The sequence below is a fragment of the Neomonachus schauinslandi genome, chromosome 9 (assembly GCF_002201575.2).
Source record: "Neomonachus schauinslandi chromosome 9, ASM220157v2, whole genome shotgun sequence".
Lineage (NCBI taxonomy): Eukaryota > Metazoa > Chordata > Mammalia > Carnivora > Phocidae > Neomonachus > Neomonachus schauinslandi.
Genome location: NC_058411.1, coordinates 111,105,569 through 111,121,258, shown reverse-complemented (window position 1 = coordinate 111,121,258; position 15,690 = coordinate 111,105,569). Strand labels below are relative to the sequence as shown.

Below are 15,690 nucleotides of genomic sequence, written 5' to 3'. Positions count from 1 at the left end.
TCATGCTCTCTCTATCTCATTCTCTCTCTCAAATAAATAAACAAAATCTTTAAAAAAAAAAAAGACTTCATTCAAAATTATGCTGTGATAGAAGCCCTAGCCTATTCTTTGAGTGGGAGCTGATGCTGTAATACTTTGGTAGAGGTGAGAGCTCACTTTAATTAGTTCAGAGTATAGGGTTGCCAGATAAAATGTAGGATGCTCAGTTATATTTGAGTTTCAGATAAACAACAAAGAATTTTTATTTGCGGGGCGCCTGGGTGGCTCAGTTGGTTAAGCGACTGCCTTCGGCTCAGGTCATGATCCTGGAGTCCCGGGATCGAGTTCCGCATTGGGCTCCCTGCTCAGCGGGGAGTTTGCTTCTCCCTCTGACCCTACCCCTCTCAAGCTCTCTCTCTCTCTCTCTCTCAAATAAATAAATAAAATCTTTAAAAAAAAAAAAGAATTTTTATTTGCTAAATCTGGCAACGTTAGAAGAAGGTCTTTTTTTTTCCCCCCCCATTTTGGTTTTCCATTTAGAACTTAAGTGACAAAGCATCTTATAATTTGGTGAGTTTTGTGTATTAAAATAAATCTTTTTAAAGTAGATTTAATATGACCAAAATTGTCATATTAAAATTTGCATATTGTCATATTGCAAATTTTGTGTGAGAAATTATAGTTTAGGGTAGTGTTTTATTTTGGTTACTCGCATTTCTATATATGTTTTCTTCAATTCTGTTATATTTGACAGAGTAGGATTTTTATTCTTTAAAAATTGAAGCTATTTTCAGGAAGGATGTGAGCACAAGCTCTTAGGTGGTTATTTTATCAACTCCCCTCTTTTCTCCTTACCTAAAATATTTTAAAATTTAGGGCACTATTGCCTGAGGGTATATGATAAAGATGATTCTGGGGCTATTAGTTCAAGGATTGTCCTTTTTCAGATTTTTACCTTGGGGCTTGGAATATATTTGCATTCTTAGCATGGAAGAAGAGAAATGTATATGAGTGAAGATGTAACTGACCACACACCCTTTTCCTCCTAGTGGTTTCTATTCTAATTTTTCACTTGCTGAATTATAACCACCTGATTTAGAGAGTCAGAAAGTAGATGTTAGCTCTGCAGTTGACGGATGTGATTTCTTTACAGGTAAGTTTTTAATACTAAGAAAAATCATGGTTTCATGAGCTTTAGTTACAAGGTCTTTGACCAGAGAGGTGTGTCACCCTATATTAGTAATTTGGTATAAGAGATTTTACCTTCTGTCTTTTGGTGTGGGCCAGGGTGAGGCAGCTATAAGAATAACAAGAATTGCACAATGTGTATGTTCCAGGGTGGGGGCGCCTGGGTGGCACAGTCAATTAAGCATCCGACTCTTGGTGTTCAGCTCAGGTCATGATCTTGGGGTCCTGGGATTGAGCCCCCATCAGGCTCCATGCTCAGCAGAGAGTCTGCTTGAGATTCTATCCTCCCTCTCCCTCTGCCCCTCCTGCTTGTGCTGTCACTCTCTCTCTCTCAAATAAAAAAAAAAAAAGGTTCTAGCATGAATGATATTAAGGATATTAAGTAACATAAAGCATGATCATACCTATACGTACACATATTTATTTTAAATATATTTAAGGCAGTTTTAAGAGGTGTTCAAAATAATTCATGGCTTTTATGAAACTAGAAAATTAGTGTAGTTTAAATTTGATGTCTAAACTCAGTTGGAGACCATATTACAAGATAAATTGAATATAAAATGTAAATTAAAACTGTGTTAAAATGTTATTTTGTGGGGCAGTGTAGTTGAATAGAAAAAGTACTGGATTTGGCAGTAGCCTTGAATTCCTATTTCCATTTTAGTTGCCATGGTTTCTATTTTTAAAATTAGGTTAGTACTTAATCCATAGGGTTTTCATTAAATTAAATGATAATGTGTGGGAAAGTGCTTTATAAACTGCTATATTGTAAAGTGGCATGTATGTATAGCTTTGAGTTATAGGGCCTTGTACTTTATAAAGTATTTACCCTTATAGGTTAACTGCAACTCTGGTGGTTTATAGGAAATTGAGGAGGAAAATGAAATGCTAATGAGAAGGGCAAGATTATTTCAAGGTTGGTTTTTCTGACAAATGATGACCATCTTAGAATGTGAATTTTATTTTATTTTATTATTTTATTCTTTTTAGAAGTGGGGGAGGGGCAGAGAGGGGATGGGAGAGAGAGAATCTTAAGCAGGCTCCACACCCAACATGGAGTCCAATGTGGGCTCTATCTCACTACCCTGAGATCATGACCTGGGCTGAAATCAAGAGTTGGACGCTTAACTGACTGAGCCACCCAGATGCCCCTATTTTTTTTTTTTTTTTTTAAGAATGTGTTTCACTGAATTATCCTCCCTCTCCTGGGGAAAGCTGATACTGAATTTCTATAATCTTTGAAGTGTGCTGCCCAGTACTGCTGTCATCTCAAGTTAAATCTGGTTATAGGGACATCCTGTTACCCTTCATGCCCGTTCCCTCCTTGCCCTAGATAGATGACAATAGTCAAGTATATTTTGTATCCTCTTTTTTTTTTTTTTTTTTTTAGATTTTATTTATTTATTTGACAGAGAGAGACATAGCGAGAGCAGGAACACAAGCAGGGGGAGTGGGAGAGGGAGAAGCAGGCTTCCCATGAGCAGGGAGCCCGATGTGGGTTTCGATCCCAGGGTCCTGGGATCATGACCTGAGCCGAAGGCAGACGCTTAACGACTGAGCCACCCAGGCGCCCTTTTGTATCCTCTTTCTTAACGCATTTTTGTAACTCTCCTTTACTATCCTGAATGAAATTCATAGATGTTTTACTCTACCTACACATTAAGAAAAAAAAATGTAATGCCCTAAATGTAATATAAAGGAGAAAATAATAATACAATAGTTTGGTCCGAATGTTTAGGCATGGCTGCACAGGAAGGCAATGAGGTAGCCAAGAAAAACCAAGAATGTGACAGTTACAAATGCAGTAGTCTTGCTGTAAAGGTGACTCAGATACCACAGGTGGCACTGCTGTTGACAATGTTATTTTCTGAGAAGGTGAACAACTTTGGTGAAGTTCCAAATGAAACAAAGTCCGGTCTATTCTCACTCTACATGGTAGTTACATTCCTGGAAAACTGAGTGATGATTAAAACCATGTAAGAATACTTTGTGTGTTATATTTAAAACAGAGGTTCTAGGTTCAGAACAAGTTTTTCATCTTGAATGCCATTTGAAAGTAGTGTAGCAAGAGGGACAACTCTGTTGTTTTAAGACGTATCCTATTTTGTGGGATGTTGAGGATCCTTGGACCTGACCCTCTAGAGGCTAGTAATCAATCACGTGTCAACCAAAAGTATACCCACAAATTTCCAGAATGCTCCATAAAAGGCAGAACAGTCTCCACTGAAAATACTTCTATGAGTCCCTCCACTTGTAAGTATCCTTAGATAGAGGATTATAGTACCTAGTCCCCAGGACAACCATTGGTCAAAGCCACACCTCTTCTAGGAATGGAAAGGCAAGGAGAGCAGCTGTTCACTTGTTTTTATCTTTTGGTTAACATGCACTAGAGCAGGGGCTGCAAACTCATTTATTGCAAAAGCTAGGCAAGTACCGTTTGCTAAACTGGAGAGTACAATACATGCTTTGTGAAAACACTGCAAGTTGGACTTCTAAAAATACTGGTCAAATAAAACTGTCAGTGGGCCCCATTTTGCATGCTCTTTACCAAAGGATATTATGAATTTTGAAACCTGAGACATTTGATTGGAGTCCTGATTTTTGGCAATTTTCTCTCTCCCTTTTTTTTTTTTTTTAAGATTATTTATTTGAGAGAGAGAGCACGAGCAGAGGGAGAGAGAAAGGGAGAAGCAGACTCTCCACTGAGCTGGGAGCCAGATGTGGGGCTCGATCCCAGGCGCCTGGGATCATGACCTGAGCCAAAGGCAGACACTTAACCGCTAAACCACCCACGTGCCCCCTGGCAATTCTCTTAATCCTTGTTTCCTTATCTGTGGATTAGGTGAATGCACACCTCATAGAGTAGTGTTAGAATGGGATTGCATACGTAAATCACCTAGCATGTTACCTGACACAAGATAGGTGTTTGATAACAGTTTCTTTCACTATTATCCTTTCAGTTATCTTGGTTTACTTTTTAATCTGAAAGCTTAGTTGTGTGTTTTTATAGTGAAATGATTATGAAATTTGAAATCTCTAATATGGGAGATATTTGTCCCTTTTTATTTTTAATAGAAGCAAGGAAGTAATTAAGATGATTTTTTTTTTGGTTAACACACAACCTATCAACCATTTAAGATCTTTGGAGCCTGATGCTAACACTAAACATGCTAATTCCAAACAGTCAACCTCCTTAGTCTTTCAGGTTGGCTTTCAACCTTAGCATAGCAATAATGTGTTTAGCAATGCTATCTACCTATTTATTTATAAAGATTTATTTATTTATTTGAGAGAGAGACAGTGCAAGGGGTGGGGAGGAGCAGAGGGGGAGAGGCAGGGAGAAACCCAAGCAGGCTCCTCACTGAGCACAGACCCCAACCTCGGGCCTGATCCACGACTCTTGTGATCACGACCTGTGTGGAAACCGAGATTTGGATGCTTAACTGACGTGCCACCCAGGTGCCCTGCAGTGCTATTTATTTTTGAAGTAATGGTAGAGTGGGTAATATTGCTAGTACTACAGTACTTTATAGCACCTTCAAAATTAGATTATGCTTATAGTAGTGACATTTTTATAGTTGTTGCTTGAGTTAGAAATTTAGCAACATGATTGTCACTAGGAAACTCACGTGTGTGATTTTCTTCCAGTTCAGTGAATGTTTTAAAAGTTCCACATTTTCTTGGTTCTTGTAAAATGCTTTAAAGGCATATATGTCTTGCTGTACATCTCGTCTTCATACTTCAGCAGCAGAAAATTCTTTTTAACTTTAGGCATTAAGACAGGGACCTAAATGTTTAAGGCAATACAAGAAACATGTGCTTTATTCCTTTATTCTTGTCCTCAGAATTCTCTTGTTCATCTGTTTTCCTCCACAATATGGTTTTGAGTCCTTTTTAAGAGCTTTATGCTTTAATTATATAATTAAATACCATATATATGGTATATATTTAATTTTTTTTAAGTCCTTCCCCCCCACCCCCCATTTTTTCTATCTTAATTTTAGTCTTACCTATACCTACTTGGCCTCATCCCTTCTGGTATCTTCCGTTGTTTCTAGATAAACATTTGGTACTTTTAAATTCTTTGTCCTGTTGTATTTGAATCTTTTTGAGGCAGAGGGGTAGCAAATTCTATTCTGCTTGTCATATGCAAAGTTTAGTTTAGTTGACTCATGTTTTTGAGCTGGAGTGTTTGCATATTGTGACTTCTGGGTATTTTTGCTTTTCCTAATAGCAGTTCAATGATTTTCATTGTATGATGGAGATTTTTCTAACATGCTCTTCAAATTTTTAATCCCCACAAGGTCATAATGTCCATATTTTTCAGAAACAACTCAGCTAGTCTTTGAGGCCTAGTCACAAAGGAAATTAATTCCTTATAGAACTGAGGACATCAAGGCAGAAAGAATTCTAGGCAGGTGGCTAGTAATGAATATTGATTATAAACTATAAGGTACTTGCTGTGGGTTGGTAAATTTTAGTGCTTCCCTGCAAAGCTACCACTTACTGTGGAGTGCACATGAAACATTCTGAAATGTCTGCCTATGGAGCATATAATTTGCTACCCAGTGGCGGGTAGACATTAAAATTCAGTTATGGGGTGGGGGTGGTGCTAGGGGTAATCAGATTTTACAGCTTTAGGATGAAAGGGCAAATTTTGATGTGCATTAAAGAAAAAAAAAGTATACAAAGTAGTAGTTCTTACTTTAGGAACAACATTAAACTATAGTGAAAATTGCTGAGAAATTACCATTAGAAGTATGAGATGGCTAGCACTTGTATTTCAGTAACAGGTATGTATATTTTAGCAGCTTTAAAGTTAGAATGGGTAAGACTTTGAGTGGAATGTGTTTTTAGTAGTGTCTTAGAGTGTCACCTTACCATTCTGCAACACTATCCTTTTGTCACTGAAACAGCTCAAGAATTGTATTGAGTCTTAAATTCTCAAAATACACCACTGGAAAAACTTGAGAGGCCCAGTAGTACAAGGTGAGCCTGAGGTAACCGGATACATAAACTTGTCAGCCATATCTACCTAACATAAAATGAAGTTTTCATCAGGTTGGATTTTCAAAGGATAGATGTAACTTACAACAGGAGGGAATATTAGCAGACAGGGAGGATAAATCTTCCTGCCTGGGATAGTTGTTAACCATTTTGACATGGAATTATTTAAGTTTTTGAAAAAAGGGGAAAGTTACTGGATTAAAAGAATTATGAAAGGACTTGCTTACATGGTAATTTCAAATAATACCTGGGTGTATAAGGTAAAATATTAAAGTTCCTTCTTTTATGCCTTGATTCCCACTCCCCAGGAACAAGCACTGTTACTAGTCTTTTGTGTATCCTTTCAAAGCTTGTTTTATGTAGACATATAATTTATAGACTGTAAAGCTCTAGTAGTATTAATTATATAATTTATCTTGGTATTTATAGCCTTTTTCAAATATGGTAATTGGAGTGACATATATTTTCATTTATGTAAGTATATGGAGCCTCTAGAATACATCTATTGTTACTCATTGTCACTGAAGGGAATTAGGTTGCTGATGACTGAATTCTTTATATTGAAATTGGTCCACTGCGAGGGCCTTTCTCATTCCAAACAGGGAAAAAGCTTTATTAAATGAAAAAGAATGATATAGTACTGTTTTTTTTATCCTGAGACATATTTTTTGTCAGAAATCTTGAATGTTCACACGTTTAATATCGTAACCATGTAGATAATTCCTGGGGCAACTCTGTTCATTTTTAGTGGAAGCATTCTGGGTTCAATTTTGCTGTCCCTTTTCAAGAGAAGCAGCAATATTTTGCTGATGTTTGGGAGACTAGGTAAGTAAATAACCTGATCTTCCATCTCATTGTGGAGGTGGAGGTACTACATAATCATGGAGTTAGGAGGTATCATGGAGTTAGGAAGTATCATGGAGTTTGTTAGGAGGTATTATGGAGTTTGTTAGGAGGTGTTACGGAGTTTGTTAGGAGGTGTCACGGAGTTTGTTAGGAGGTGTCACGGAGTTTGTTAGGAGGTGTCACGGAGTTAGTTAGGAGGTATCACAGAGTTAGGAGGTATCACAGAGTTAGTTAGGAGGTATCATGGAGTTAGGAGGTAATGAAGACCTGAAACAAGATGATCAGATTACAAATAAGTAACTGTGAAAGGAGAATATAACAGATTTGGATTGTTTGACTGGATTTTGGGATTTCCTGAGGATTCAAAGAAGGAGCAGACTTTAGTGGATAGAACATTAGTGAACAGGATTCAGAATATTTTGATTCTAGTAAGGGCACTGCAACTGAATTAGAGCCTCTTTGGACAATGGTATATGTTAAGTGTCAGGCTGGGGCAAGAATTAGATTTAAGTTTTCAACTTTTAGCAGCTGAAAAATTTTTTCTTTTTATTTAAAAATTAAATAGAATCTCAGTTTGTTAATTACATAAAAGTAGAGCTGTTTAGGAGGGGAGGGAATCTCCTAATTGTTTCAAAAACTCCTTAAGGTTGGGGGAGCAGAATTTTAAAATTGATGATATGGGTGATCTCTTTGTAGACCTACTACTGAAGCAAAAAAAAATTTTTTTTTTTTGCACAAGGTGTCTTACCTTTGGTTCACGATCTACTTGCTCAGTCTTGATAGCTGCCTCGGAGAGGTCCTGTGGATACTTTGCAAAGTCAGTGATTGAAATATTTATACTAATAGATTTGTCCATAGTTATAAGACCAAAAGAAGAGATGATCTCTTTAAGGCAGAATCTATAAAATAGCACAAAGATAATCATCCTATGACTTGGTAAAATAATTTTTATTGCAAGATTTATCAGACTCTTTATGAGAAAGACCTGCTTGTCATTTGCTTTGAGTTTTGAAATTCGAGAATATGCACAAGATAGGAGTGCAGAGGTATGCTGTTAAGTCCCTGCCTGGAAAAGGATTGAAAGTGCTATTAGTTTTCATCCTGTGGGAGGAAAATCTTCAGGGTGTGTGGTTTTAGCAACCACCTTGGGGATCTGCCAGTAAGAACTAGAAATCTACTAAGTTCCAGCTTACTAGTTAGGAACACTAGCTTAAAACAGTAGGTCACAGTAATGCCAAATACTTTGTAAAATCATAGACCCACATAGAATTTCCATATAGGTAACTTAGATAATCTGGGATGGTTGTAAATTGATAAAGGCCTGAACTGGGAACATTGACGAGGGAAAAGTAGAACACACTGTGTGATAGTCATTCTAAGATAAAATATTTTTGGATTACATAATGTATATAGGATATTATTTAGTTCTAATTGTCCATAGTAAACAAAGCATTACTGTCAGGCAAAATAGTGTAGTGTTTTGAACTCTGGAATCATAACTGCCAGGGTGTGCATCCTGCTTCTCCTGATCTGTAGAATGGCAACAACAGTCTTAAGCAGTTGACTCTATTTTAATGAAGTGAGTTAGATTATGTAATATGCTTTGCACTATGCTTGACACATAAATGATCAGTAAAGGTTAGGTGCTGTTACAATGAATTTGTTTTCAGAGACATTCAGTTACCTGTTAGTAATCTTTTCGGGGTTTTTTTGTTTTTGTTTTTTTTAAGAATGATTAGAAAATGTCCTACTTCCTGCCCTTCCCCCCACAAAGGATTTCTTAAAAAGTTATCTTTTCAAAGAAGAAATTTCTAGGCTGTTTGTTTTTGATTCTTGGAGGTTTACAGGGAAATCTGAATTTCCTTCTCTTTTGGGATGGATGGTGGGTGGCATCATTACCTAATTTGGAAAAGAATGGGAATTCTTTTGTAAAGTAAAATCTCAAATCAAAATCCGTTTTTTATTTTTTTAAATAAAAAATGTATTTAAATTCAATTTTTGTTCCCTTCCTTGTTAGTACTAATGGATGCATGGCAAGAAAACAGACTGACATTAGGGATTTGATTTTTTGATTTTTTGATTTTTATTTATTTATTTATTTTTAAAGATTTTATTTATTTATTTGAGAGAGAGAATGAGAGAGAGCAAGCACATGAGAGGGGGGAGGGTCAGAGGGAGAAGCAGACTCCCTGCCGAGCAGGGAGCCCGATGAGGGACTCGATCCAGGGACTCCAGGATCATGACCTGAGCCGAAGGCAGTTGCTTAACCGACTGAGCCACCCAGGCGCCCAGGGATTTGATTTTTTTAAATAAAAGTAACTTCTAGGGCCTCTATGGTAAATTCAAATATACCATAGTCTACTTTTCTAGAATTTATGATTCTGTCGATATTCAGAACGATGACACTGATATTCTGAAAATCTCCACTAATCTAAGAGAGATGGTTTCCTTTATTATACTGCTCATTAACATACTAATTACTAGCACATTTTAAGTTGTTAATAGGTTGAAATTTAATGAAAGGGTGTGATCCTTAATGCTCAGTTAATGAGAATTGTATTTCTCAACATTCTTTTAACAAGTATTATTGACTGTTATATGTGCAGCACGGCATTGTGGGAATACAAAATTAGAGGCCTGTTCTGGTTTCCAAATAATTTACAATCTATTAAAATATACTCTCTCTCACAAGCACAGTACTGCCTTATGCATCTTCATGGATTCATAAAATACTGCATTTCAGGTTATTATATGTAGATTTATAGAATATTAGTTGTTATATTAGAAAAGACCATAGAAATCCTCTATTCCAGTCTTAGGATTGTATACACAAGGAAACTGAGGTTTCAGACTAAACATATATATTATTAAATGGAACAATTTCTATACATTATTATACTTAAAGTCACAATTTAAATTGGTATGTCTAGCATTTTATTACCATGAAGTTTGGTATTCATTTCTGAAACACTATCAGAAAGTACCTGATAATACATTTTAGAGAGTTAATGCTAGCCTATATAATCTTGGCCTATTTTGTACCAGGGTTTATAATTTTACTAGATATGATAATGCCTTCAGACTACCAAGTAGGAAACTTACCTTTTGCAAATATTAGGGTTCACTGATCTTTGTATACTGTCATTTGAAACCAAGGCAGTAGGGCTTGAATATGTATGCATACTTTATAGTAAGGCAAGAGATTCTGGTTAGTGGGGAATTTATCTTAGCCAAGGGTGGTATAGATCCCAAATAATATTGAATATAGGAGAATAGGGTTGAGGTCTTACCAGTTTTAATAGAGGGGAAAAAAAACCCTGGAAATTTGGAGGGGCTTTGTAGGACTAGATATATTTAAATCTGAGACATAGGTGTTTTAACAGTCAAAGGGGTTCTTGGAAAATTGTTGCTCAAAGTTCTTGGGAAAAGTTTGTAAATCACAAATACACTGTATTTAGAATTGAATGTGAATTAACCTGGAGTTTTATTCTGGAATAGCTCCATTCTAATTGCTTGATTTTACACTGCACAACCTCTAGTTTCCCCATTAGTGGGGTAGCTATAATTCTCAGTTGGTGCCTGTTGTCCCATCATAATTATACATAGCATCCCTTTCACTCTTAAAATTGTCCTGGTTTACTTGGTGATTTTTTCTTTTTCTTTTTTTTTTTTTGTTTTTTTGAGTAGACTCCACACCCAGCATTGAGCCCAGCGCAGGGCTTGAACTCACGACCTTGAGATCAAGACCTGAGCGGAGATCAAGAGTCAGATGCTCCACTGACTGAGCCACTGGGCACCCCAAAAGTGTCCTGATTTACATAATAAATTATGTGGCTGCCTTACCCAAAAGTGTAGTATCTGCCCTTGGGTACTTAAAATGATGAAGGTATATGAAATATTTTCCTATGTTGGGTAATATGTTTTTCTCTAAGCTGAGAGATTTCTGTTTAGTGGAGTTAGGAGGGCATTGGTAAAGACAGTCTCATGGGAAGTGTGGGTGATCTCAAGGTTTAAGATGATTTATAGGCTAGAAAAGAGCTCTGTGTTTTCTGTTCTTGCATCATAAACACAAGATGGGTGGATATCACTTCGCTTGTCTGGGCTAAACTAAATTCTCATTGCTCAAAGATAGTTTTGCATTAATGTGTCATTTAAAAAAAAATTATCTGCACCCGGGCACGTGGGTGGCTCAGTCAGTTGAACATCTGACTCTTGGTTTCCACTCAGGTCATGATCTCATGGGTTGTGGGATTGAGCCCCACATCAGGCTCCGCACTCAGTGGGGAGTCTGCTTGAAGATTCTCTCCCTCTGCCCCTCCTCGTACTTGAGTGTGTGTGTGTGCACGCGTGCGTGCACGTGCTTTATCTGTCTCTCAAATCTTTAAAAATTATCTGCAGTCAGGAACTAAATGCCACGGGCAAATAAATCTCAGTACATGAGAGTTTCAGTTGGTATATTTAATTATTTTTAATGGACTTTATTTTTTAGGGCAGTTTGGGTTCACAGCAAAATTAAGAAAAAGTACAGAGAATTAACTATATATCCCCTGCCCCCACCCACACATATAGCCTTCTCCACTAACACCATTCCTGTCAGAGTGGTATATTTGTTACAATTAGTGAACCCACAATGATACCACATTATCACCCCAAATCCATAGTTCACGTTAGAGTTCCTTCTCAGTGTTGTCCATTCCAGGAGTTTGGGTACATGTAATGACCTGTATCCACCATTATAATGTCATGGAGAATAGTTTCACAGCCCTAAAAGTCCGGTGTTCCACCTGTTCATCCTTTCTTTCCCTCCCCCTTAGCCCTTGGCAGCTACTGATCTTTTTACTGTCTCCATAGTTTAGCCTTTTCTAGAATGTCATATAATTGGAATCATACAGTATATAACCTTTTCGGATTGGTTTTTTTACTTAGTAATATACATTTAAGGCTCCTCTGTGTCTTTTCATGGCTTGATAGCTCCTTTCTTTTTAACACTGAATAATATTTCATTGTCGGGATTGTATTTAATTTTAAGAACGTGTTCTTGATAGTCTCTTTCTGAATAGGCTTAGTAAATTCCAAAAGTAGGATCTTAATTCTTCTAACAGCAGATTGAATGTATGTTAAATTCCCATTTAACGGGGGTGAAATTGCTTGTTGCTTTAAGAATGATTTGCCCTGTGGCTCCCCTTTCACCATTTAAACATAAAACTTTCTTCATATTATATTGCCCCTTTTGGAGGGAATGAAACTGAAATCCCGGGAATGAACTATTATAACTACGTAAATTGTTGAGAATTTGGAGAGAAATACAGATCTCCATGAAGTATGTAATACCAAATATTCCTTAGATCCTGTTGCTTAATCTCACCATATAAATAATTTTGCCATCGTTATGACTTAAGTAGTGGGAAAGCTTGCAATTTCAGTACATTGTCAATATGGTTAATAGGTGGAGTCAGATTTATCTCTTTTCATAACTCATTTTTAAAAATTCAGAATAAGACTCATAGTTTTATTGAATATCCTCAGTTTTTTAAATTGAGAGACCATTGGAGCCTAGATGGGGGAAGGAAATTCCCCGTTCCATGCCATTGTCAAAGTGGAGAATCTCTTAGTCATTTGCTTTGTGTTACTGTCCTTATTTTCCAAATTCACATCTGGTTAATCTTTATAGAAATATTGAAGAGGACCATAGGTGAGAAAAAGAACATAAACATTGCAGTACGTCATGGAAATAGCTACATTCCTGTTGATTTTCTTTCCTCCCCGCCCTTCTGCATTCACTTGTTCTGTGGCATATTGGTTTTATTTGTGTCCAGCACTTTACTGCAGAGGTGCAGGGTGAGAGTTGGTTTGGTCTTGGGCGTTAGGCTGAGATTCCATACATTTTCCTTTTCAAAAGTTGAGAAAATTTGATTGGTATTAAGGATAAGCTTCTTCCCAAGAAAAAATGTTTCCCAAAATAATCTTTGGAACCAAATGGGTGCTGTTTTTAAGAAAGGTTAAGGATTTTTTGTAAAGGTGAATAGCATTAGGCACTGTACTCAAAGTCTAATGCTGCTTTGGGAGCTTCTGATGTGGATCCTGTGCCTTGTATCTGAGTCATTAATAGCAAGAACATGATAAGACCCTTCTTTTAAATCTTCCAAAGCAGAATAATGAATTATTTACCTGACCTTATTAGAAGTGTTGTCCAGATAAAGGAAGGGAATTAATTCCTATTTTGGTGTATTGTATCCTAGCAAAAGTGCATTGCATTCAGTGGTGAATCATTTGGAAAGAAGTGTAATTATGTAGAAAGTTCCATTCTCAGTTCCTTTTTCATCCTCCCTGAGTGATCTCATCTCCTCCCTTGGCTTCAACTTCCATCTAAGCTGATAATTCCCAAGTGTGTATTTCCAGCCTCCACCTCTCTCCTGAATAACAGATCCATATTTTTAACTACATCTGAACATCTCACCAGCATAGCTTATCCTGTATGTGCCTTCAAAGCCAACTCTCCGTTCATCTTCCTTTATTCCATTTACAGTATCACCCTTCACCCTGTGGTCAACAGTTTCAGTTGATTCATTCCCTTAAACATTTCTCAAATCCATCACCTTTTCATCATTTCTACAGCTACTCTTACTTAGTTCAGACTCATTTTTAATTTGGACTATCGAAGTTTTCTGACCCCTTTCTTCTGATCTGTCCTCATACTGCCACCAGTCAGATTGGTCACATTGCTTGTTCTGTAGAAAGAAGCCCAGGCTGCTTAGCCTGCTGGATGCCTGTCATTCTCTTTAAATTGTGAGGTCTTGAGGTTATACACTGTCTCATTTTTCTGAGTAACATGAGTACTTAACGGGTGTTTGGTATATAAAAGCACTCAAAAAATGTGGATTTTTTTCAGCTGTATCTAGAACCATTCTGCCACTTCTCAACCCTGTGCTCATAACTGTTTACTCTTGCCTAGAGCAAGACCATCTCCCCTCTCCCCACAACTGACAAGGCTAAACTTAGATTGCATGCATAAGTTCTCTGTGCATATATCAGCCACAGCAAAATTAGCTATTTCTTATATGTTCCTGTTGTCTTCTGTACATCTGTTGTGAAAGTAGCCATTATCAGTTGTATTGTATTTTGATTATTTTTCTGTGTTGTCTTCAAGGCTGAGCTCTCTTTAGGAACAAAGTTTATTTTATTTAGGAACAATATTTTATTTTATTTATTTTTTAAAGATTATTTATTTATTTATTTGACAGTGAGAGAGGGAACACAAGCAGGGGGAGTGGGAGAGGGAGAAGCAGGCCTCCCGTGGAGCAGGGAGCCCAGCGTGGGGCTCGATCCCAGCACCCTGGGATCACGACCTGAGCCAAAGGCAGACGCCTAACGACTGAGCCACCCACGTGCCCTGGAACAATGTTTATTTTAATTATCCCTGTGTACAGTTTTTAGTAAATAGGCCCTCAGAAAATGGTAAATTGAATTAAAAGCATGCTTGCAATTTATAGAATGAGAACTAGAACAAAGACAAGATAACAGTTATTATTATAAAGTCATAGTATATGTGCTGCTGAAGAGAGCATAAGTCCTAGTGAGTGATACAGTTTTTTAGCAACCATTTTTGCCACATTGGCTCTTTTGGTTATGAATAAGACTCAACTTCTAGGAGAGTATTACTTGGTTTCAGAAATATCTGTGTGGCTCCTATGCCTATATTTCCCTTCTATTTGAAAAAGCTAAAAAATTCAACAGTTTCACACTAAGACATTAATTGTCAAAGTGTGGTCTGTGAACCAACACCGCCAGTATCACCTGAGAACTTGTTAGAAATGCACGTTCCCAGGCTCTGCTTCAGACCTATGGTATCAGAATCTTGGGATGGGGCCTAGCAGTCTGTGTTTTAACAGATGATTCTGATGCATAATAAGGTTTAAGAATAGCTGCTCTAGGATTCTGCCATCTAAGAAAAGTTTTGCTTTTGACATATAATAACAAAGTTTCCAGTGTGGTTTCCACTATATGCTATTTATGCTTTGGAAATAATTCCTCAGAAGAGAAGACTGGGACTATGTTACCTAACATTCTGGGATGTGATTCAAAGATTGAATATCCCTATGTGCAAACTATTTGACTCTGGTTTCTGGGAATGGCTGTTTAAAAGAAGGCGGGTTTCCTACCTCTTTCAGTTAAAATCTCTTCTAGATTATATTCAGACTGTCAGCTTGCGCTGTTTATGTTCATGGTCATTCTCATGGGGGATATATGATGATGAAAGAATGAGATGAGGGCAACTCTCTTGGGTCCCATCCCTCTTCGGGAGCTTTGTACTATTGCTCAATAAACTTTGCTTTGCTGCCCACCACAAAAAAAAAAAAAAAAAAAAGATTGAATTGTATCGTCCTTTGAAGAATGAGCTGAATTGTGTTATGTTTAACCTTTAAATCCTGATTGGGTATTGTCAGGGACAGAAAGTGAGTTTGTTATCAAAAGTTATACTGAATCTAGGGGTGCCTGGGTGCTTCAGTCGGTTGAGTGACTCTTGGTTTCGGCTCAGGTCATGATCTCAGGGTCCTGAGATCCAGCCCTGCTTTGGGCTCTGTACTAGATGAGGAGTCTGCTTGAGATTCTCTCTCACCTTCTCCCCCTGCCCTCCTCCTACTTGTGTGCTCTCTCTCTCTCTTTCTCTAA

The 15,690-nt window shown here is 37.3% G+C and overlaps 1 protein-coding gene across 1 annotated transcript in view; it reads left to right on the top strand.

The window, feature by feature from the left end:
• The first annotated feature begins 2,907 nt into the window (after nt 1–2,907).
• Nucleotides 2,908–15,690, top strand: part of NPTN (neuroplastin) — a 57,787-nt gene continuing 45,004 nt past the window's right edge. Inside the window, exon 1 of the mRNA XM_021693706.2 lies at nt 2,908–3,055. Within this exon, the coding sequence (XP_021549381.1) occupies nt 2,908–3,055 (148 nt within the window). The remainder of the gene's footprint in view (nt 3,056–15,690) is intronic.